The 23,262-nt window shown below is 44.1% G+C and overlaps 1 protein-coding gene and 1 long non-coding RNA gene across 2 annotated transcripts in view; one reads left to right on the top strand and one right to left on the bottom strand.

The window, feature by feature from the left end:
- EPG5 (ectopic P-granules autophagy protein 5 homolog) overlaps positions 1-23,262 on the bottom strand; it is a 335,394-nt gene that overhangs the window by 94,962 nt on the left and 217,170 nt on the right. The window contains exons 29-30 of the mRNA XM_029580866.1: positions 19,569-19,725; positions 846-1,040 (exon numbers count right to left, since the gene is read on the bottom strand). Coding sequence (XP_029436726.1) covers positions 846-1,040; positions 19,569-19,725 — 352 coding nt within the window. The remainder of the gene's footprint in view (positions 1-845; positions 1,041-19,568; positions 19,726-23,262) is intronic.
- The window catches only part of LOC115078160, a 123,329-nt gene that overhangs the window by 96,771 nt on the left and 3,296 nt on the right, over positions 1-23,262 (top strand). Inside the window, exon 2 of the long non-coding RNA XR_003853079.1 lies at positions 2,836-3,028. This is a non-coding gene — a long non-coding RNA (uncharacterized LOC115078160). The remainder of the gene's footprint in view (positions 1-2,835; positions 3,029-23,262) is intronic.

Here is a 23,262-nt window from a genome sequence, read left to right as displayed (position 1 = left end):
GGATAGCTAACATGATACATGTACATCACCCTCTCCACAGTGTTTCACATACTTCTACGCTTCTGTTTATCCTAGTAAGCTTGTTTATATGGCTATGCAGGTTATCCAAGTAACATGCAAACTTGACTAGCGTTTCCATGTAAGCTTACAAATTACACATTTGATAATCATTATAAGATACCTTATGGCGCATGTTGCGCAGATATCAGATCCTTTATCACTTATCATTTAGCAGCTGCTTATTTAGTATATCAAAGCAGTGAAAATATCTCTACATGATAAAATACATCTTATCATAATCAATTGCAGGGAGGGTAATTTGGTAATATCATGGGTAATTTCTGCAGCAATTACATGCACCAAAGTTCAAAAGGAACATACACATCTATGTTCATTTTAAAAATTACCCAACGAAAGTATCCCCAAAGGTTACAGCTGCTATCCACACAAATACAATTTCCCATGTAAATTTACATGCATACTTTTTAATTTTGAAAAGTATGAGCATAAGTGAAAATTCCACTCCCAACACTACCCACAAAATCATCTCCATACAATCCAGGTAAATTATGAATGAACATGACATATGGTGCAAGTCTACTCATACATCAGGTGGGCAATTGTATAAAACCCCACTTTTGCACATAAATTAGTGTTCTCCGCAAGGAAATGCATTTGAAAATCACCCTTGAAGTACCATTTGAGATACTATATTTTGAATTTGTGACATCGAAAAGCATAATATCACACTTCTTACCTAAGGGAAATGCAATTTTCTCTACTAAAATCAGCTTAGGGATGATCCATGTAATTATAATCAATTAGAACATATTTAGATACACTACCTTAGTTAGCAACATGAAAATGACATCACTGTTGTCCACATCGAAGGTCTGCACCACCTTTTCATACAAACTTACAAACTCATCTGGTGAGGCAACTGGGGTAAAGTAAGGAGCCAGAAGGTTGCACAGCCTCCTGTTCTGCAGAATTCTATGAAGCAGTGGTTTGCATTCAGATTTAGTTCCACTGATAAACACCTTAAAAGCAATTCAAGAACAAGGGATATTTTTGATACCAAGAATATGATTTCCTTAACTATAACATGCAAAGGGCAAGTTGGAGGAATTTCCTCTAACCTGTGGCATGAAAAAAAAAAAATTTGTATAGAAAGGGTCACAATCTTACATGTAAATTCAACATGAATATTATTTTATTTATTATTTTATTTAAAATATTTAGAATCTGCCTATAATAATCAAATCCTGCTAGGTGGAGTACAAAATTAACATCGAACAATGATTAAACCATAAATATAATTAGAAGAGAACAAAAATGATACAAACCTAAAGCAATTTTGGTTAATACAGGACACCCAAAGTAAAATAGATTAAAAAATCTAGTATATCTCAAGACACAGGGAGTGACTCAAAGCATTCTGCTGCTGGAGGCAAGCGATAGGATGGCGCGGCTTAGGCCAAATCAACGACAAGATCCATGGGGGGGGGGGCATTAATAAAGATGTTAAAATATGTCCCAGAACAGATTCCTGGGGCACTCTACTATTCACCTTTCTCCAGTGAGAAAACCGATCATTCAGCCCTACTCTCTGTTTCCTATCTTTTAACTAGATCCCAACCCACAACAGGATATTGCTTCCTATCCCATGACTTTTTTAATTTTCTTAAAAATCTTTCATGAGGGACTTTGTCAGATGCTTTCTGGAAATCTAGACATACTATATCAACTGGCTCACCTTTAGCCATATTTTTATTCACGCTTTCCAACAAATGTAGCAGATTGGTGAGACAAGTCCCTCCGAGACCGCTCCGATTTCGGAGTGGCCTCGGAGGGAACGGAGGCAGGCTGTGCGGCTCGGCGCGCACAGGCTGCCGATTTTGCGCAGCCTTGCGCGCACCGACCCCGGATTTTATAGGCTATGCACGTATCTTGTGAAATCCGGCATACTTTTGTTTGCGCCAGTTGCGTGAACGGGAGTACGCACGCCCGCACTTTTTAAAGATCTACCTCTTAGTTTTTGGGTACTTGCCAGGTTCTTATGGTCTGGATTGGCCACTGTTGGAAACAGGATGCTGGGCTTGATGGCCCCTTGGTCTGACCCAGTATGGCAATTTCTTATGTTCTTATGTTCTTAGCTAAATCCATGTTGGCTTTTTTCCATTAAACTATGACTATCTATATGTTCCGTAATTTTGTTCTTTAGCATAGGTTCTACCATTTTGCCCAGCACCGATGTCAGGCTCACTGGTTTGTAGTTTCCTGGATCACCCCAGAACCCTTTTTAAGATTGAAGGGTGACCAGCGTAATGCCAATCTTCAGGTACCATAGACAATTAATAATAGTTAACAAATTACTAATAGTAGGTCTGCAATTTCATTTCTCAGTTCTTTCAGTACTCTGGGATGTATACTATCTGGTCCAGGTGATATGCTACACCAGGGGTGGGCAAGTCCGGTCCTCGAGGGCTGCAGGACCGGAATTGCCCACCCCTGTGCTACACTATAGTTTGTACATCTTCCAAGTTCACTGAGATTTGTTTCATTTCCTTTGAATCATCACCTTCAAATATTTCTGGTATGGGTATCTTCCTCAGTAAAGAGTGAAGCAAAGAATTAATTTAGTCTTTCCATTATGGCCTTGTCTTCCCTAAGTGCCCTTTTTACCCCTTAATCATAATTTAATGATCCAACTGACTTTCTCACAGGCTTTTTGCTTCAAATGTAATTGAAAAACTTTTTATTATGAGTTTTTGCTTCCATGGCAAACATCTCTTCAAATTTTCTCTTTCCCTTCTTTAAAACTCTTTCAACCAGCTTGCCAGTACTTAAGCTGTTTCCAGTGGCAGGATTGCAACTCCTGCATGGACCTAGAAGAGGAAGGTCGGTCATGTGCGTCTATGGCATGTGGAAAAGAGATACAATCACTATGGCCAGAAGGAACAGGAGCAGCATTGGCCCATGCCCTAGGAGGAAAGAGGAGTCGTCCTGTCAGCTGTATGGACTGAAGGTGGGCTTGTGTACGCCAGAGGTGAAGAGGGAGCATATGTGTGTGACTGAGTGAGCAAGAGCGCGCTTTTCTGAGTGCATGAGCGTGTGAGTGAACATGCAAGAGCGTGTGTGTGTGTAAATCACCAATGCCTGAAGCATAGATCCAGGCCAGCACTTGGGCTCTGCTCTCAGCACCTCAAAAAAGCAAGAAGAGACACAAGTGGTAGCTCTTAAACATATAGGAGCTCCTTTCTGACAATATATACATGATGCATGCCTCTTTTTCCTAGCTACAGCATGAGCCCCAGAGTATGGTAATTAATAGGCAGCATGCAGACCATGGATAGCTGGGCCCTGCTTTGTGCAGCACATGCAGTGCAAACAGTACATCCTCATCTTCCCTTGTCTTTGTCCTTCCAACCTCTGTCTTATCCCCAGGCTGAGAGATATGTGGACAGCATGCAATGAGCACTGGATTTGACTAACCCTGAGTGCTGGCTGCAGCAGTAGTGGGGGCAGTCTAAAGCCACATTAGATAGCCAAGGGAACTAACTGAGCCAGCTGCTCGCACCACACCAACTTCTTCCTTCTCCTGCACTTGTAAGTAGAGGGAGATGGTCAATTGTGATGACTTCATGTTTGTCTCTGCTCCCTCTCTCCCTTTGTTTTAAATTTGGTAGAGAGACTTTTAGTACTTCTGAAGAAACTCCTCTTTTAGCCATATGAATCCTCTCCATGTCCGCAATGCCTATCTCATGAAAGCTGATGTGCCACACAACATTGTTGTTAATGTACAGTGTATTCAGAAAGTATTCAACCCCTTCACTTTTTCCATATTTTATTATGTTACAGCATTATTCTATTTAATATTATTATTTAAGAACATAACATAAGAACATAAGATATGCCATACTGGGTCAGGCCAAGGGTCCATGAAGTCCAATATCCAGTTTCTAACAGTGGCCAATCCAAGTCTCAAGTACCTAGCAAGTACCCAAACATTAGATAAATCACAAACTACTATTGCTTATTAATTACTGTAATAGCAGTTTATGGATTTTTCCTTTAGGAACTTATCCAAACCTTTTTTAAACCCAGTTACACTAACTGCTGTAACCACATCCTCTGGCAATGAATTCCAGAGTTTAACTTTGTGCTGAGTGAAAAATAATTTTCTTCGATTTGTTTTAAAGGAGCAACTTGCTAACTTCATGGAATGCCCCCTGGTCCTTTTATTATCTGAGAGAGTAAATAACCAATTTACATTAACTTGTTCAAATCTTTTCATGATTTTGTAGACTTCTATCATATCCCCCCTCAGTCGTCATCTCCAAACTGAACAGCTTCTTTAGCCTTTCCTCATAGGGCAGCCGTTCCACGCCCCTTATCATTTTGGTTGCCCTGCTCTGCATGTTCTCCAGTGCAGCTATATTCTTTTCAAAATGTGATGACCAGAATTGCACCCGCCCCTCCAGAAAAATCCAGGGAAGGGGTACATAAAAACAATTCATAAAATTAAAAACATAAAACAAGCAAAATTACATTTACTGTGTGACAAGAAAAAAATAATGTGTTTCTATGCTGGAACAAATTACTAGAATGCCTCTGTAAAAGGAAAGGCTTTTTTTTAAATTTGTTATCATCTTTTTAAACAAATATACAAACATTTGTATTGGAAATTACAGAGATATAATAATCACATAACCTGAGGCAAACTAGCCCATTTTTAACACAACAAAACCATACATTCCTATTTAAAAATCTTTTATACATAGGAAATCGGGAGAGAAAAGAAACTTTGAGGAGTTTATAACTGGAAACTTTTACAAATGTAGGTGCCCTTAACCATCCTATTTATTGTTCAACCCCTTAATCCTCATCGGGAGGTCTCCTGCCAGCTAAGAAACCCCTCAACTGGTCTGGTAAGAAGAAAACATAGGTATTTCTGGCCAGTTGGATAATGCATTTACAGGGATAGCGTAATTTAAAGCTACCTCCTAATGCTAAGGTCTCAGCTCTCATAAATAGGAATTATTTTCTACGCTGCTGTGTAGACTTAGCTAAGTCTGGGTATACACGAACAAGACCCCCACAAAATAACACATTTATATTTTTAAAATAATTCTTCATAATCAGAGAAACAGCTGTTTCATAAAAAAGAGAGACAAAAAGCACTGCACGATCCATAATTTCTACATTTGGATTTTCTAGGTAATCAGTCAGATTCTGAAAACCTGATCCTTGAGGAGAAAATACTAAAGATGTGCTGCTTCTTTTAGGCAAGAAAAAACATTTCTTTATAGCTGGTATCTCTTCCTGAGGAATCTTTAAAACCTCCAATGCATACTTCTTGAAAGATAACAAAGGAATTTCCCCCGATACAATAGGAAAATGTAAAAGTCTTAGATTTAAATGTCTCATATAGTTTTCAATTGACTCCAACCTTCTTAAAGATGAAATTCTTTCTAGGACCATTGTAGCGTTGGCATTTTGGAGGCTTTTTATATCATCATTCATTTTCTTTAATGAATTATCTTGTTCATCAAATTTTTGGTTTGTGTCCTGTTCCAACACCCCTACCTTAGCCGCTATTTCATCCAGCTTCAGGGTTTGATTATCTAGCTTTTAAGACATCCTCACCATGAGTTCCCAGATATTATCGAGGGTAATAACCGCCGGTTTGGTTAATTGCTGGGAGAGGATTCTTACCCCAAGACCGACGACATCACCCGGCTCTCCCGTTGTTCTAGGGGTGTCTGCTGCCCTGCCTCCCCCTTCTCTCAGCACTTCAGACCCACGAGGTTTCGGAGTATCTCCTGCCTCTCCACCCGCTCGGTCGACGTCTGGGCCACCCAATAGATTTTGCCCGATGATGTCATCGGAATGCGCCTCATCTCCTCAGAGGATCGTTAGGGGCAATGTTCTCACTGGCATTCTGGGATCCGGAGGGCTCAATGAAAGTTCCCCAGGTGAGTAAGGCTCTCCTCTCGCCTGCTCTCCAGTGGGGATAGACGCCCTCAATTGCAGTGGTTGGAGGGCAAAATCGGATCTCAAGCGCTGTCCGGCAGCAATGTCCGGGTCGGGTGGAAAGACCCGGACTTTACCTTTTCTCTTATGAGGCATTTATAATAAAGAAATATCGCTGTGAAGCTTTTAAACGAAATCTTAGATCCGGAGCAAATGACAATACACCCTCTCAGGGCGCCATCTTGTTTTCTCTCCCCAGAAAAGGCTTTAAATTATTTTCTGGATAGCTTAGTGTCCTGCTTGAGATGCAGAGACAGCAACAGGGTGTTCCAAAGAGCAGGATCAAAAATAGAAAAAAACCCATTCCTGTGTGACAGATAGGAGAGTTGCTTACCTATAACAGGTGTTCTCCAAGGACAGCAGGATGTTAGTCCTCACACATGGGTGACATCATCGGATGGATCCTGGCACGGAAAACCTATGCCAAAGTTTCTGGAACTTTGACTAGGCACACTGAGCATGCCCAGCATGCCCTAATCCATGCAGGTTCCCTCTTCAGTCTCGTATCATAGAATTACGATATAAATAAAATAATAAACCATAGGAAAACCCAACTCTGTGGGGTGGCAGATGGGTTTCTTGAGGACTAACATCCTGCTGTCCAAGGAGAACACTTGTTACAGAGAAGCAACTCTTGTTTTCTTCTAGGACAAGCAGGATGCCCTAGCTACAGGCTGCTCCACAACACAAAAATGGACCAACAAGCACCAACCAGGTACCAACGGGCACAATAATCATGACACTGTTGGTATCAGAGGGGGAGACAGCCTGAATCCAAACAACGACCCTAGGTGGGGAGAGTTGGATTCTATACCTCAAACTGGTTCTGAAGGACAGACTGGCTGAACCTACAGTCACGTTGGCCATCCCTATCCAGACAGTAGTGTGATGTGAATGTGTGGAGAGAACTCCACATCTCAGCCATGCAGATCTCCTCCACGGGAACTGCTTGCAAGTGGGCCACAGACGTTGCCATGGCTAACAAAATGAGCCTTGACTTGACCCCAAGATGCAGTCCTGCCTGGGTATAGCAGAAGGAGATGCAATCTGCTAGCCAATTGGATAGTGTCTGTTTGGCAATGGCAACTCCCAACCTATTCCTAACAAAAGAAATGAAAAGATGGGTGGACTGTCTATGGGCTTCTGTCCACTGCAGGAAGAAGGCTAAGGCTCTCTTGCAATCCAAACTAACTGTGCAGTGCTCGTTTGCCTTGATGCAAATGGGTTCTGGGACAGAATGCTGGCAGGACAATTAACTTGTTAAGATGGAAATCCATCACCACCTTAGGCAAGAACTTAGGGTGCATATTCAAGACCACCCTGTCATCATAAAACTTGCTAGAAGGTGGATAAGTCACTAAAGCCTGGAGCTCGCTGACCTTGCGCGCTGAAGTGACCGGCACTTAAAATATGACCTTCCAGCTCAGGTACTTTAGGTCACAGGTGTGCAGTGGCTCAAAAGGAGCTTTCATCAGCAGGGCGAGCACCACACTGAGATCCCAAGACACTGCAAAAGGCCTTAGGGGAGGCTTCAACTGAAGCAGGCTCAACATGAAGCATACAACTATGGGCTATACAGAGATGGGTGTATAATCTACACCTTGGTGATATGCTCCAATAGCACTCAGATGAACCCTAACGGAGTTGGTTTTTAAGCTAGCTTCCGACAGGTGCATAAGGTAATCAAGCAGATTTGATTTGGAGCAGGAGAAAGGATCTAGTGCCTTTTGCTCGCACCACATGGAAAACCTCCCCCACTTTAGTCCTTAGGACTTCGTAGTGGAAGGCTTTCGAGAAGCTACCAGGACCCAAGTCACATCGTCAAAACAATCAAGTGGCTGCAGGATCAGCCTCTCAATATCCAGTCTGTGAGTGACAGGGCCTGGAGGATGGGTTGATGTAGCCTGCCCTAATCCTGAGTGATGAGATCTGGGGAAGTTCCCAGACTGATTAGTTCCTGTAAGGACAACTCCCGTAGGTGTGGGAACTAGACCTGTCTCGGCTAATGGGGGGCTATGAGGATCATGGTCCCTTGGTCTTGTCTGAGCTTCAGGAGAGTCTTTTTGGAGGTTACATGTACAGAAGACCCTTGCCCCAATGGCAGACAAAGGCATCTGAGGCTGGTTTGCCATCTGACCTGTACAGGGAACAGAACTGAGTCACCTTCCTGTTGCAGGGGGGACACAAACAAGTCCACATCTGGGTTTCCCCAGAGGCGGAAGATCCGGTTCGCTACCCCCTGGTGGAGTGATCACTCATGGAGTCTGAAGGTCCAAATCCGTTTGTCCACTATGTTGTTCTCCATTCTGGCCAGGAACATGGCCCAGAGCACGATCCCATGGAACGGAGCATAGGACCAGATCTGTACCGCTTCCTGACACAGGAAGTATGCCCCATGCCTCCCTGCTTGTTGACAAACCACATGGTAATTTGGTTGTCTGTTTGGATCATGACAATTTTGTTGGACAGCCGATCCCAGAAAGCCCACAGAGCGTACATGATCACCCAGAGCTCCAGGAAGTTGATCTGACACTTTACTTCCTGAGCAGACCACAGACCTTGGGTGCAGAGCCCTTCTACATGGACACCCCACCCCAGGGTGGATGCATCTGTGGTAAGGACAAATTGGGTAGGGGGATTCTGGAAAGATATTCCCTGCTCCAAACTGGAAAGGACACACCACCAGGACAAGGTGTCACAGAAGGATGGCGTGATATACATGCAGTCCTGAAAGTTCTGGGTGGCCTGGCGCCACTGCAACCTTAAGGTTCATTGGACTCTGTATATGCAAACATGCCAAAGGAGTGACATTGACGGTTGTGGCCATATGACCTAGCAGCTTCAACATGTGCTGGACCGACACCTGCTGGCTCTGTTGAATTACCTCCACTATGTATGCCAAGGTGACCGCCCTGGCATGTGGCAAGAAGGGCTTTGCCTGAGCCATATCTAGCAGGGCTCCTATAAACTCCAATTGAAGTGACGGGCTGAGGTGAGACCAGGTAATTGATGACAAGCTCTAGTGACGCGAACACCCAAATGGTCAAGTGCAAGAACCGATCTGCCCCTGCTCAAGAGGCGCTCTTGTCCAGCAAATTGTCCATATAAGGGAAAACATGCACTCCCAGTCTGCGGAGGTGCGCCCCCACCATGGCCAGACATTTGGTAAAGACACGTGGAGCCGACGCTAGCCCAAACAGCAACACTCTGTACTGGAAGTGCTGTTTCCGCATCACAAATCTGATATACTTCCTGTGACCTGGGAAGATCTCTATGTGAATGTAGGCATACTTTAAATCGAGGGAGCATAGCTAGTCCCCTTTTCGCAGGAGAGGAATAAGGGTGCACAGGGAAACCATCTTGAACATTTCTTTTCCTGGAAACTTGTTCAAGGCCCTCAGGTCTAGGATGGGACGGAGTCCCCCTGTCCTCTTTAGAATCAGGAAGTACCAGGAGTAGAATCCCTGACGTCTTTGCCCTGATGGAACATATTCGATCACTCTGGCCATTAAGAGGGCAGAGAGTTCCCAAAGAAGTATCTCCTGATGCCCCCAAAATGGGCAGAGGAGAATTTGACGGGACACCCAATAGGTTCAATCAGTACCCTTGGCAGACGATGGACAGAACACAATGGTCTGGGCTACAGATTTGCAAAGAACCATAGCCTGGGGGTCCAGTGTCTCGGGTATGGGCGGCTGGCTGATGTTCCTTATGATCCAGTCAAAACACAGTCCCGGGATTTGGCTGGGGTGCCAGGTGGGGCTTGGTAGCCCGCTGCTGCCTTGGATGGCCACGAGAGCTCACCTTCTGGGACTGGGAGTGAGGAGCCGGAGGATAGTACTTCCTCTGGCAGTAGAAAGACTTCCTTGAGCCATACCTCACAGACCTCCTGGCTGAAGAGGGTGGGTCTGAAAAGCTAGCGGAGAATTTTTGGAGGATCTCATGGTGATCCCGCAACTGGGCCACCGCATCACTCGCCTTCTCTCTGAAGTTATTTTCCCCTGTACGTGGCAGGTCAGTGAGTCTTTCCTGTACCTCCGTCAGAGATCCGAGGCCTGCAGAGATGCCATTCTGTGGGCATCGATTCCGGCTGCAGAGACTCTCAATGCCATCTCAAAAACATTGTAGGTGGAATGCACTTTATATTTTCTACACTCCAGGCCCTGACACACTTGCAGCAGGAAAGTGTCTTTCTGCTGTTGAGGTAGCCACTCGGCTGCTTCCTGTGCATGCTTCCAGAGGTTGTGAGAGTATTGGCTCTTGTAGAGCTGGTAGGAGGCAATGCGGGCAATGAGCATATCTCCCTGAAAAACCTTTCTCCCAGGGAATCCAGCGCTCTGTGCTCTCTCCCCGGGGGCACATGAGGCATGGGTCAGAGAGCGCTTGACCTTCTTGAGAGCAGATTCGACCACTTCCATTAGTGTACCATCTGGTGCCTGTTGAATCTGGTAGTCTGTTGGACGAGTTAAACCCCATCCGCCTTTCTGTTAACAGGAGGAACCGTGAGGGGGTGCTACCAAATCCTCAACAGCAGCTCCTTAAAGAATTTGTGCACTGGGACGCCACGACCTCTTTAGGAGTTTCCAGAAACTGGAGGATCTCCAGTATTTTGGGCCCGACGTCTTCCTCAGTCAATAACTGAAACAGGATTGCTTCCGCCATCGTCTGCACAAAGCCAGTGAAAGTCAGATCCTAAGGGGAAGGCCTCCTTTGCTCCTCTGGAAGAGAATGTTCTGGGAGGAGACCTTCCAAGTCCTCTGAAGAGGATTCTGCAGTGTCATCCCCCAGGGGTCATAAGGTACCTCATTTTCGCTGTAATGCACAGGGGATGGGTCCCTAGGTGCTCGGCCTTCGTCCTGGGGTCTAGGCACCGATGGCACCAGTGCCGGTCCCAGCAAAGCTGGAGGGAAGACCTCACGCCATGGGGCCTGCTTCGGCACCAATGGGGCTTCCTTCTCGGAGGAACCGGCGACAACCATAAGAACATGCCATACTGGGTCAGACCAAGATTCCATCAAGCCCAGCATCTTGTTTCCAACAGTGGCCAATCCAGGCCATAAGAACCTGGCAAGTACCCAAAATCTAAGCCTATTCCATGTTACTGTTGCTAGTAATAGTAGTGGCTATTTTCTAAGTCAACTTAATTAATAGCAGGTAATGGACTTCTCCTCCAAGAACTTATCCAATCCTTTTTTAAACACAGCTACACAAATTGCACTAACCACATTCTCTGGCAACAAATTCCAGTTTAATTGTGCATTGAGTGAAAAAGAACTTTCTCCAATTAATTTTAAATGTGCCACATGCTAACTTCATGGAGTGCCCCCTAATCTTTCTATTATCTGAAAGAGTAAATAACCGATTCACATCTACCTGTTCTACACCTCTCATGATTTTAAACACCTCTATCATATCCCCCCTCAACCGTCTCTTCTCCAAGCTAAAAAGTCCTAACCTCTTTAGTCTTTCCTCATAGGGGAGCTGTTCCATTCCCCTTATCATTTTGCTCGCCCTTCTCTTACCTTCTCCATTGCAACTATCTTTTTTGAGATGCGGCGACCAGAATTGAACACAGAATTCACAGTGTGGTCTCACCATAGAGCGATACAGAGGCATTATGACATTTTCTGTTTTATTCACCATTCCCTTTCTAATAATTCCCAACATTCTGTTTGCTTTTTTTTGACTGCCACAGCACACTGAACCAACGATTTCAATGTGTTATCCACTATGACACCTAGATCTCTTTCTTGGGTGGTAGCTCCTAATATAGAACCTAACATTGTGTAACTATAGTATTGGTTATTTTTCCCTATATGCATCACCTTGCACTTATCCACATTAAATTGCATCTGCCATTTCCATGCCCAATTTTCCAGTCTCATAAGGTCTTCCTGCAATTTATCACAATCTACTTGTAATTTAACTACTCTGAACAATTTTGTATCATCTGCAAATTTGATTACCTCACTCGTCATATTTCTTTCCAGATCATTTATAAATATATTGAAAAGTAAGGGTCCCAATACAGATCCCTGAGGCACTCCACTGCCCACTCCCTTCCACTGAGAAAATTGTCCATTTAATCCTACTCTCTGTTTCCTGTCTTTTATCCAGTTTGCAATCCACGAAAGGACATCGCCACCTATCCCATGACTTTTTACTTTTCCTAGAAGCCTCTCATGAGAAACTTTGTCAAACGCCTTCTGAAAATCCAAGTACACTACATCTACCGGTTCACCTTTATCCACATGTTTATTAACTTCTTCAAAAATTGAAGCAGATTTGTGAGGCAAGACTTGCCTTGGGTAAAGCCATTCTGTCTTTGTTCCATTAAACCATGTCTTTCTAGATGTTCTGTGATTTTGATATTTAGAACACTTTCCACTATTTTTCCTGGCACTGAAGTCAGGCTAACCGGTCTGTAGTTTCCCGGATCATCCCTGGAGCCCTTTTTAAATATTGGGGTTACATTAGCTATCAGGTACAATGGATGATTTTAATGATAGGTTACAAATTTTTACCTAATAGATCTGAAATTTCATTTTTTAGTTCTTTCAGAACGCTTGGGTGTATACCATCCGGTCCATGTGTTTTATTACACTTCAGTTTGTCAATCAGGTCTACCACATCTTCTAGATTCACTGTGATTTGGTTCAGTCCATCTGAATCGTTACCCATGAAAACCTTCGCAGGTATGCATCGTGCATGACCGGTGCTGATGCTTCCTTGGCTTCCCTTGGTACTTGGCCCAGGACAACGAACCCAATATTCTCGATCTGGAAGAGACCGACAAGGGCCAGTCCCAGGAGCCCCTAATCTGCCAATAGCATTGATGGAGCAGAAGGCCCTGCTGATGTCAATGGCTCGGTGTCCATTGGTGTGTCTCCATGGTCCTTTGGCATAGATGACACCAATCCTGAAGTTTCTTAGAATTGATCTCTCCTTGATTAGCCTCCATAAGAGAAGCTTTTTTATTTTTGCAACGTTGCCACTTCCTGTCTCCTCATTCCTCAGCCTGTAGAATTTCCTGATTTGCTTTAATTAAGTATTAAAATGCCTCATACCAAGTGGAAGGCAAAGTTAAAGCCTTCTTCTGGTACAATAGCTACAGAGCTGGGTCAGAAGAATATAAAGGAGTGGCTGGGTTCCACTCAGATAACCCCTGTTGAGGAGATCGCAGTAGGAGCACATTCGGAGCGGAATGTATCACTTATGGTCAAAGAGACCTCATTAAGTCCGGGGGCACTGTTAATACCTCCTCCACCTGGTATAAAAGGGGTTCTTCCCGAAGAAAGGCCAGGAATATCTCAAGAAGCTGAAAGTGGTCTGGAGAATTTAGGAGAAGAACAGAGAGAGACTAAAGAATTAACAACCTATGAGCCTGGTGTTCAGGCATCACTTGAAATCTCTGAGTTGGGAGATATTAGTGGTTTCCCTCTGACTCCTAAGGAAGAAAGCACACCGAAGGTAGAAAACTTGGGATTGGATAAAAACAAGATAGTGCCATAATTATTAAACCTAAGGCCTCCAGAACTGTGATATTGAAGCCACCTAATATTACAATGGAAACACTTTGGAATTATATTTCTAAATTAGATATATCAATTGCAAACTTGATAGGTCCTGGTCTCCACTGAGAATTAGATCTAAAATTGCTCCCTCTCGTTCCAGAACTGAATGCTCCATAAAATTGTCATTTATTCCATCCAGGAATTTTCTCTCTCTAGCATGTCCTGATGTTACATTTACCCAGTTAATATTGGTAATTGAAATCTCCCATTATTATTGCACTATCAATTTGGTTAGCTTCCCTAATTGTCCATCTCATCATTTTGACCAGTTCCACAGTAGTATACTCCTATCGCCAACACAAACAGGATTTCTATACACAAAGGGGCGGATTTTAAAAGCCCGGATTTACGTGAGCAGGGCCTTGCGCGCCGGTGCGCCTATGTTCCATAGGCCTACCGGCGCACGCAGAGCCCCGGGACTCGCGTAAGTCCCGGAGTTTTTCGAGGGGGGCGTGTCGGGGGGCGTGTCGGATCTGCGCGGCGTTTTGGGGGCGGTACGCAGCATTCCGGGAGCGTAGTTTCGGCCCGGGGGCGTGGCCGCGCCCTCCGGGAACCGCCCCCAGGTCGCGTCTCGGCGCGCTAGCGGCCCGTTGGCGCGCAGGGATTTACTTCTCCCTCCGGGAGGCGTAAATCCCCCGACAAAGGTAGGGGGGGGTTTAGACAGGGCCGGGGGGGTGGGTTAGGTAGAGGAAGGGAGGGGAAGGTGAGGGGAGGGCAAAAGCGAATTACCTCCGAGGCCGCTCCGATTTCGGAGCGGCCTCGGAGGGAACGGAGGTAGGCTGCGCGGCTCGGCGCGCGCCGGCTACACGAAATCGGCAGCCTTGCGCGCGCGCCGATCCAGGATTTTAGCAGATACACGCGACTACGTGCGTATCTACTAAAATCCAGCGTACTTTTGTTTGCGCCTGATGCACCAATAAAAGTACGCGAAGGCATGCTTTTTTAAAATCTACCCCAAAAGATTTGATTGTGCATTTAGTCTCATTCAGGATCTTTATCTTGTTGGTCTCTATGCCATCTCGGACATAAAGCAACAGCCCACCACCAAGTTACTCCTCTCTATCATTGCGATATAATCTGTACCCTGGTATAGCCCTATCCCATTGGTTATCCTCCTTCCACCATGTCTCCGAGATGCCTATTAAGTCTATATCATCATTCCCTGCTATACACTCTAACTCTCCCATCTTTCTTCTTAGACTTCTGGCATTAGCATACAAACATTTCAAAGTGTGTTTTTTGTTTGCATTAACATTCTGTTTTTCAATTGTCAGGGATAATTTGGAATCTTTTAGTTCAGGTGATTATTTATAGGCACGTGGACTATTTTTCTAATTATTGGAATCTCTCCATTTGGATGCCCTAACTCTAATGCTTCATTAGTATCCTTCAAAGATACCTCCCTCTGAACCATCCGCTGCTGAGCAACTGTCGGCTTTCCCCTTTGTTCTAGTTTAAAAGCTGCTCTTTCTCCTTTTTAAAGGTTAGCGTCGGCAGCCTGGTTCCACCCTGGTTAAGGTGGAGCCAATCTCTTTGGAAAAGACTCTCCTTTCCCCAAAAGATTCCCCAGTTTCTTGTAAAACTGAAACCCTCTTCCTTGTACCATAGTCTCATCCACACATTGAGACTCCGGAATTCTGCCTGCCTTTGGGGAGCTTCGCATGGAACAGAGAGCATTTCAGAGAATGCTACCCTGGAGGTTCTGGTTTTCAGCTTTCTATCTAAGAGCCTATATTTGGCTTCCAGAACTTCCTTCCCACATTTTCTTATGCTGTTGGTGCCCACATGTACCACGACAGCCGGCTCCTCTTCAGCACTGTCTAAAATCCTATCTAGGTGACGCATAAGGTCCGCACCTTCGCACCAGGTAGGCATGTTACCAGGTGATCCTCAAGCCCACCAGTCACCCAGCTATCTACATTCCTAATAATTGAATCACCAACTCTGACAGCTGACTTAAACATTCTGTCCTGGGCAGTAGCCCTGGGAGACACTTCCTTGGTGCAAGAGGAAAATGCATCACACCTGAAGAACAGGTCTTTGCTACAGGATCATTTCCTGCCAAACAGGGTTGATTCTCTCTGACCAGGAGTGCTTCCTCCTCCAAGGCAGCACCAGGGCTGCCAGACTGGAGTTGGGACTTGTCTACTATGTCCCTGAAAGTCTCATCTATATACCTCTCTGTCTGTCTCAGTTCCTCCAGGTTTGCCACTCTAGCCTCCAGAGATAGGACTAGTTCTCTGAGAGATAGGAGCTCTTTGCACCAGATGCACACATACAACATCTCACTGGTGGGTAAAAAAATCATACATGATAAAACAATATTCTCTGGTCTGATGAACCCAAGACTTAACTCTTTGGACTGAATGCCAAACATCATGCCTGGAGGAAACCAGGCACTGCTCAATCCTTTGCAAATATCATTCCTACAGTGAAACATGGTGGTGGGATGTTTTTCAGCTACAGGAATTTTTAGACCAATCAGGATAGACGGAAAGATGAACAGAGCAAAGTACAGAGAGATCCCTGATGAAAATCTACTCCAGAGCACTCTGGATCTCAGATTGAGGTGATCATTCACTTTCCAACATGTCAACGACCCTATGCACACACAAAGACAACACAGGAGTGGCTTCGGGACAAGTCTGTGAATGTCCTTGAGTGGCCCAGCCAGAGCCCAGACTTGAACCTGATCAAACATCTCTGGAGACAATACTACAGTACCTGAATGTAATCCGCTTTGAAGTGCTGAAAAAGTGCGAAAAGCGAAATATAAAATAAAAATGAAATGAAAATGGAGAGACCTGAAAATAGCTGTGCATCGATGATCCCCAACAACCTGACAGAGCTTGAGAGGATCTGCAGAGAATGGCTGAAAATTCCCAAATTCAGATGTGCCAAGATTGTAGCATCATACCCAAAAAGACTTGAGGCTGTAATCGCTGCAAAAGGTGCCTCAACAAAGTACTGAGAAAAGGGTCTGAATACTTATGTAAATGTGATATTTCAGTTTTGTTTTGTTTTTTTTTATTTCATTTACACACATTTTTACAAACCTACCGAGTATAGTTTCTATTTAGGGATCTATAGCTGCCTCGCTTGTTCTGTTTTTTAATAGGCGCTGTATTGTATTTTAGGGCATGGTGTTATATTTACAGTGTTACGTTTTCATGGATAGGGCTCCTACTGTTTGAGTGCTGGCAGTCAGTGCTGGTTTGGTAGGGAAGGTTTACTAGATTGAAACTGAGTTTACTCATGACTTTTTGAGGGCCAAACGCAATGCACTTTACAACAGGCCTAGTATCGTACGGGTGTCAAATGTCTTTTTTTTTTTTTTTTTTTTTGCAGGGTTTCCTCTTTGGCACCACAGCAGTTCATGTAAATATAATATACATATTGGAAATTACATTTTTATCTCAGAAGACTATACTATGAATGTTCTTTTTCTTGTAAATTCTGATATTATAAATGCTCTGTCTTGACAGGGGAGTGCCATCTCATCCCTTGTCTCAGGAAGCTGATTACTTTGAGCCACCCTACTCCACGCCTTGAAAATTCTGTTGCGAAAGGAGACACTGCTGATTCAAATCAGAAAGTGGATCAAGCTCTAGTGGCAATTTGAACTCATGTCCCAGAAGATGCTAATTCTCTTGGACATAACATCAGCATTTGATATAATTGATCACCAAATTCTCCTGCCATGTCTCCCAGATTCTGGTATCCCTGGCCCTGTCCTCTCCTGGTTCTCTTCTTCTCTTTCTAACAGATGACAACAGATCAAAACTGTTGGCTCACACTTATGATGGCATTTCATCTCCATGGGTGTCCCTCAGGATTCTGCACTTTCTGCTGCTCTTTTCAACATCTATCTTGCTTCACTCTGTCGATTGCTATGACCCTTGGGCTTTAAGATAAACTTTATGCAGATGACATCCAGTTTTTCTTTCCTGTAAAATCATCCTGGTCTGCTACCGCTAATTTTGCAAAGTTATGTCTATCTTCAATAAAACATTGATTAACACATAATGGGGTAGATTTTCAAACCGCGTGATTTGGCGTATTTTTGCTGGCGCATCAGGCGCAAGCAAAAGTACGTGGGATTTTAGTAGATACGCGCGTAGCCACGCGTATCTGCTAAAATCCTGGATCGGTGCGCGCAAGGCTATCGATTCCGTATAGCTGGCGCGCGCCGAGCCGCGCAGCCTACCCCCGTTCCCTCCGAGGCCGCTCCGAAATCGGAGCAGCCTTGGAGGGAACTTTCTTTTGCCCTCCCCTCACCTTCCCTTCCCCTACCTAACCCACCCGCCCGGCCCTGTCTAAACCCCCCCTTTACCTTTGTCGGGGGATTTACGCCTCCCGGAGGGAGATGTAAATCCCCGCTCGCCAGCGGGTCGCTAGCGCGCCGGGACGCGACCTGGGGGCGGGTCCAGAGGGCGCGGCCACGCCCCCGGACCACCCTGGGCCATAACCACGCCCCGGGCCTGCCCCCGAAACGCTCCCGATACGCCCCGAAAACGCCGTGCGGATCAGGCCCGCCCCCCGACACGCCCCCCTCAGAAAACCCCGGGACTTACGCGAATCCCGGGGCTCTGCGCGCGCCGGTAGGCCTATGTAAAATAGGCGCACCGGCGCGCAGGGCCCTGCTCGCCAAATCCGCCCGGATTTAGGCGAGCAGGGCTCTTAAAATCCACCCCAATAGTCTCACTCTTATTCTAAAAAAAAAAAAATAATAATAATAATTCTCATTCTTGGTCAGTGCCTACAATTTGAGGTTCCTGATATCCTATATATTTTCAAAGTGAATCAATTAAAACTTCCAATAAAGTACATAACCTTGGCTTTACTTTTGGTCAACATCTCTCTGTAAAACCACACATTTCCACTGTCATACAAAATTCCTTTGCAAATCTAAAACTCCTCAAACATCTAAATACTTCCGAGTTCAGGACTGTACTTCGGTCTTTCGTTTTTCTCTTCGAAAGACTACTGTAACTCCCCATACACCGGCCTACCCACAATGCTCCATTAGAGCCTTGCAAATCATCCAGAATTCTGGCATTCGTCTACTAACTGGCACCAAGATCTAGGACCACAGTATTATTCAACCGGTATTGGCTTCTGGTTCAAGGACTTCTCAGATATAAATTAGCTTCAGTTATCCATAACTCTTCTCTGTGGATAAATGCAACACAAAATGTATACACCTAGCTGCTTCCTCCGGTCATCTAGCCTGCAACTCTTGGAGATTCCTATCCCACTGGTTTTGCCAGACTTGACTCAACAAGGGGAAGAGCCTTTTCCGTCTCCGGCCCCTCTCTGTAGAATTTATTGCCTGCGCAGTTCCACACTATTGAAGATTCTAAAGAATTCAGAAAAGCCTTAAAGACTTACTTTCTCAACATCACGTTTAAGGATTTAATCCAGGAGCAGGCAGCCCAATATATATGTTTAAATTGCTTTATCCAATGCACTAGTAAGACCTCGAATGTACGGCACTTTGTAACTGTCCTTCATCAAGACTGGTCTCTGCTTGTTGTTAGTATAATTTGTGTTTTTATTGTTTTAATATTTTATGTATGTTCAATTGTACCCCACCCCGAACTTTGGAGGAAGCGGGTTATAAATAATTTCAAATAAATAAATAAATAAATAAAATGGCTGTTTCCTACCTCTGTGCTTTCACCACCAAATACCATCTAGAATATAAATTAAATCATTCTCAAGACAGCATCTGTCTTCTTCTTGAATACTAGCTGTAAATCTGACCAGTGCAACTAGCTTTATTGTGTGCCTTAGTTCTAAGTGAAATTCAATCCATTTTTCATTTCATATCACTATCAAACATATTGTCAGATAAGTAATAAACAGAGTAGGAGATGGGAGGGGGTAGTAAATGGCTTAATTAAGGTCAGATGCTTAAATGCATGGAAATTCAACGATAAGTCAAAATAAACTTACTTGCCCCAGGATCTCAATGCATGAAGTAAAGAACTGCCTTGTGGGTGGATAACGCTGTGTTTCATCACAAACAAAGTCCACAACTGCATAAAACGAGCCAATTCCAACTTTCTGAATACCAGGCAATGGCTGCAGCCGGTAGGCATTGACTAAGGCTCTGTATAAAAACACATATAGGCAAACTTTGCTCAACTGTGTAGTATATGACATCACCACAATGCAACTTTCTTACATGCAGTAAAGTGCAGCATAGGTCTACAAAAATGCCAAGGTGAGAATTTATATAGGTGTCCCAGTTATGAGGAATGATTTAGCTACAATTTGTGCATGTGTGCTAAAAGCACTTTTGGACTCACAGAAGGACAACTCTGGAGATTTAAGTTCTATCCCAACTCTAGAGGAGCTATTCTCACTCAAAGAATAATTCTTCCTGGATTAGTTAGTTACTTTACAGGTAACTAAAAAAGTCCACATTCAATGCCAAGATTAAAGCCAACACCACAGGAAACTAATCTTCATATAATTCTGCAATAACTTCCTAGTATGAATATAACAAGGAGAGAAACAAGGAGGCTGATATTCCGAAGTCATTTAGACGGATAACAGAAAAGTTAAATTCTAGCCGCATAATTTTGGGGTGGTACAGGGGTGGGCGGGAGGCATTTCAGAGTGGACCAGAGTTAGTGCATTAACTTATGCAGCCAACTCTGGTTGCGCCGTAGAGCTAACTAAGATAGCCAGGTATATTCAAGCTGTGCCACTGAATATCCTGATTAAGTTAGCCGGATAGGTATATCCGGCTAACTTAATTAGTTGCTCCCTAGCTGAATATGGACCCCACAATTAAACTAATCCAGAGCTAGATACTGAAGTAATTAATTCTGAGTGTTAGAGCTAAAAGGGATAAATTAACCATCAAAATGCTATAAAAAAAATGAACACATAACTTGGAGAAGGCAAATTATACAGTATTATTTGATCTGATGTGGTCTAAGAAAATTCTTGTATAATTGCTGAAATTGCAAGTCATAGGACAAGGGAAATACTAGAAAATGCTACTTCATTAATCACAATTCTGAACATAAAAAAATAAAAGTAACCCTTTATTTCTATTGTAGAAAGGCTCTTGGGAGCCATCTGCTGGGAGGCATATATAAGCTCACATTTTGTTGTATGAACTAAGGAAGTCGGTAACATTAAGAGACTATTATAATCCTCTGGTATTACTACTAATGAAGCAATGAGGCGAAACTGGCCAAACTTTCTTGTGCTCAGTTTGCAAGCCTCTGAAATTGCACAAGCAGCTAATAATACAGGTATTATGGCTATGTTAGTTATGCCCAGGTTGTGAATGCCAACATTCCTTTCCAACTAGCTACCTCACAGTGATCTTACGATTATACTCAACAATGCTCCACAGACAGTCTTTAAAAAATACAATGTGATGGGACAGGATCCTTCCAAATGGCATTAGCCTTAAATTGGTCTATTTTGCAAGGTACCCTATTCCTCATTCTTGTAAGACAGGGGATGTCCCACCACCTAGCACTCTGTCTGAAAGATATTCCATGATACCTAATAAACAGTCACAACTTAGCTATAGGCACAGCCCCATGTTCCTGCAGCAGCTCAAGAGTAGACTTTCTAATGAGAGTTAGATAACTCTGTAGCAAAGTTTCTAAAAATTCTGGGACAAATCTGTGCCACATCTTCATAAATTTGAATTTATTTGTATATTAAGAGGGAATAACTTGTTTACCTATGTAAAATGGCCAATCTGAAAATTGCCTTCTTCAGGGCAACTAAAAAGCCTGCATTCAGCTGCACTAAAAAGAGGCATTCTGTTGAGCACGTTTGGTTTAGGGGACTAAAATGCACATTTATTTATTTTCGAAAGCCACATCAGATTTGGGCTTTCTGTCCAAAATTACATCTTTTTAAAGCCACAGATTTTGTTTTGAATGTCTTCTTCCTAAAGCCTTGGTAGAATTGTTGGAGGTTGGGAAAGCTGGTAAGTTCTTTTTTATGTATAAAAAACTTGAATAAAATTAGTTTGTGTGGATTTTCACATTAAGTAAAATAATTTTGTAGAGGTTTTTCAGACCTATGATTGGAAAGGACATATGCTTTACTAATAGCCTTGAGCTGCAGCATCTCTTTTCTGAGGTCTCTCTCTCTCCAAATTTTGGTATCATTTCTTTATTCTGCACTATTGAAGTGTGTGGTGAATGCTTTCTGTATATTGGAATTTTCAAAAGTACATATACAATTATACCACCTACCCCCGTTCCCAAAACACCTGCTGACAAATAGCAGGCGCTTTTAGCATGCATACGTAATACTAATTTTCACAAAGAAATTACTGATAGCGTCCCTCTAAAAATTAACTATATACGATAAAAGGTACCTTTATAACTAGACAGACTACAGAAAGTCACCTTCTAGGTAAGGGCTTTCCAAGCGTTTAGCAGGCGTGGCCCCATTTTAGTATGAGAACATTCACATGACCCCAGACAATGACCAAAACAAATTAGCAGAACAGGATGTAATGAGGAGGGCAGCCCCCAAAAGAATCTCATTCCTTCTCTCAACCTCCCCCTCCCACACTTACCCCAGGCTCACCCTTTCACTCTCTTCCCCACCCAAACTCAGCCCTTTTCTCACCACCCCAACCTCCATGCTCTCCCTCTCGCCTCTTCCCATACTCTGCCACTTTTTCACAAAAACACACACACACACACACACACACACACACACACACGGCTCATCTTTCATCTCACACCCCCCTGCCTCATTTGCTACCCTAGCCTCATACCCTTACATACTTTCTCCTCCTCCCCAGACTTATCCACTCTCCCTCTGGCTCATTCATTCTTTCTAAAACCCTTTTTCTCCACTTGACCCATTTCAGGCTCACCCCCTCACTCTCTCGTTCCTCCAAGCTCACCTCCCCCGGACTCATCCATCTTCTCCCTTCCCAGATTCATCCCCCTCTCTCCTTTCCACCAACCCTGGCCAGCTGACACCCTCTTTCAAAGGGCCAATGCAAGGCTATTAGGATATCTAGGTGAGCCTTCAAACGCGTGCCTTTTAACCCCAACTCCCCTTATAGTCATGTTTTTAAAAGTGTTATAGATGGAAAGAGTAGGAGAAAGGGGGTGCCTTGGGCCAGCGAGGATTCACAGCCCTTGGTGATCCCACGCAGCTTGGTAAAAGAGCAGTGGCTGAAGTTGGAGAGGCTGATGCAAAACTTGAAGTGGCCGGGGCCACTTACTCTGCATTCGACCCCCATGTTCATGTGTGACCATGCTGTCGCAGAGCCAGCAAGTCAATGTTAATTGTCAGAGGGTGGAGGGTGGGGGATGAAAGAAAGTGAGCCTGGGTTGTCCGTGATTGTTGGTGAGGGGGAGAACAGGTCTGGGCTTGTGGTAGTGGCAATCACCAGGGAATAAAGGAGTGGACTGCGAGCTTGGACTGGTAGCAGCAATTTGGAGGTGTAGGCCAGTAGGATTTCAGCCTTTGCAGGCACCAGGAATCACCCAGAGGCAGGAGAGAAGCAGCAATTGTGAGCACTAACGTATTGTACCTGGTCCCGGCTCTTCACTTTTTTCTCAGCTAGAAGAGACATGAGAGCAACTGACTCCCTGCTCTATGCTCTCCAGCAAGTACACATGCAGGTGAATTTTAAAAGCCC

Source organism: Rhinatrema bivittatum, chromosome 1 (assembly GCF_901001135.1).
Source record: "Rhinatrema bivittatum chromosome 1, aRhiBiv1.1, whole genome shotgun sequence".
Classification (NCBI taxonomy): Eukaryota; Metazoa; Chordata; class Amphibia; order Gymnophiona; family Rhinatrematidae; genus Rhinatrema; species Rhinatrema bivittatum.
Note: the sequence above shows the minus strand (reverse complement) of the source record. Positions and strands in the feature narration are given on the sequence as shown.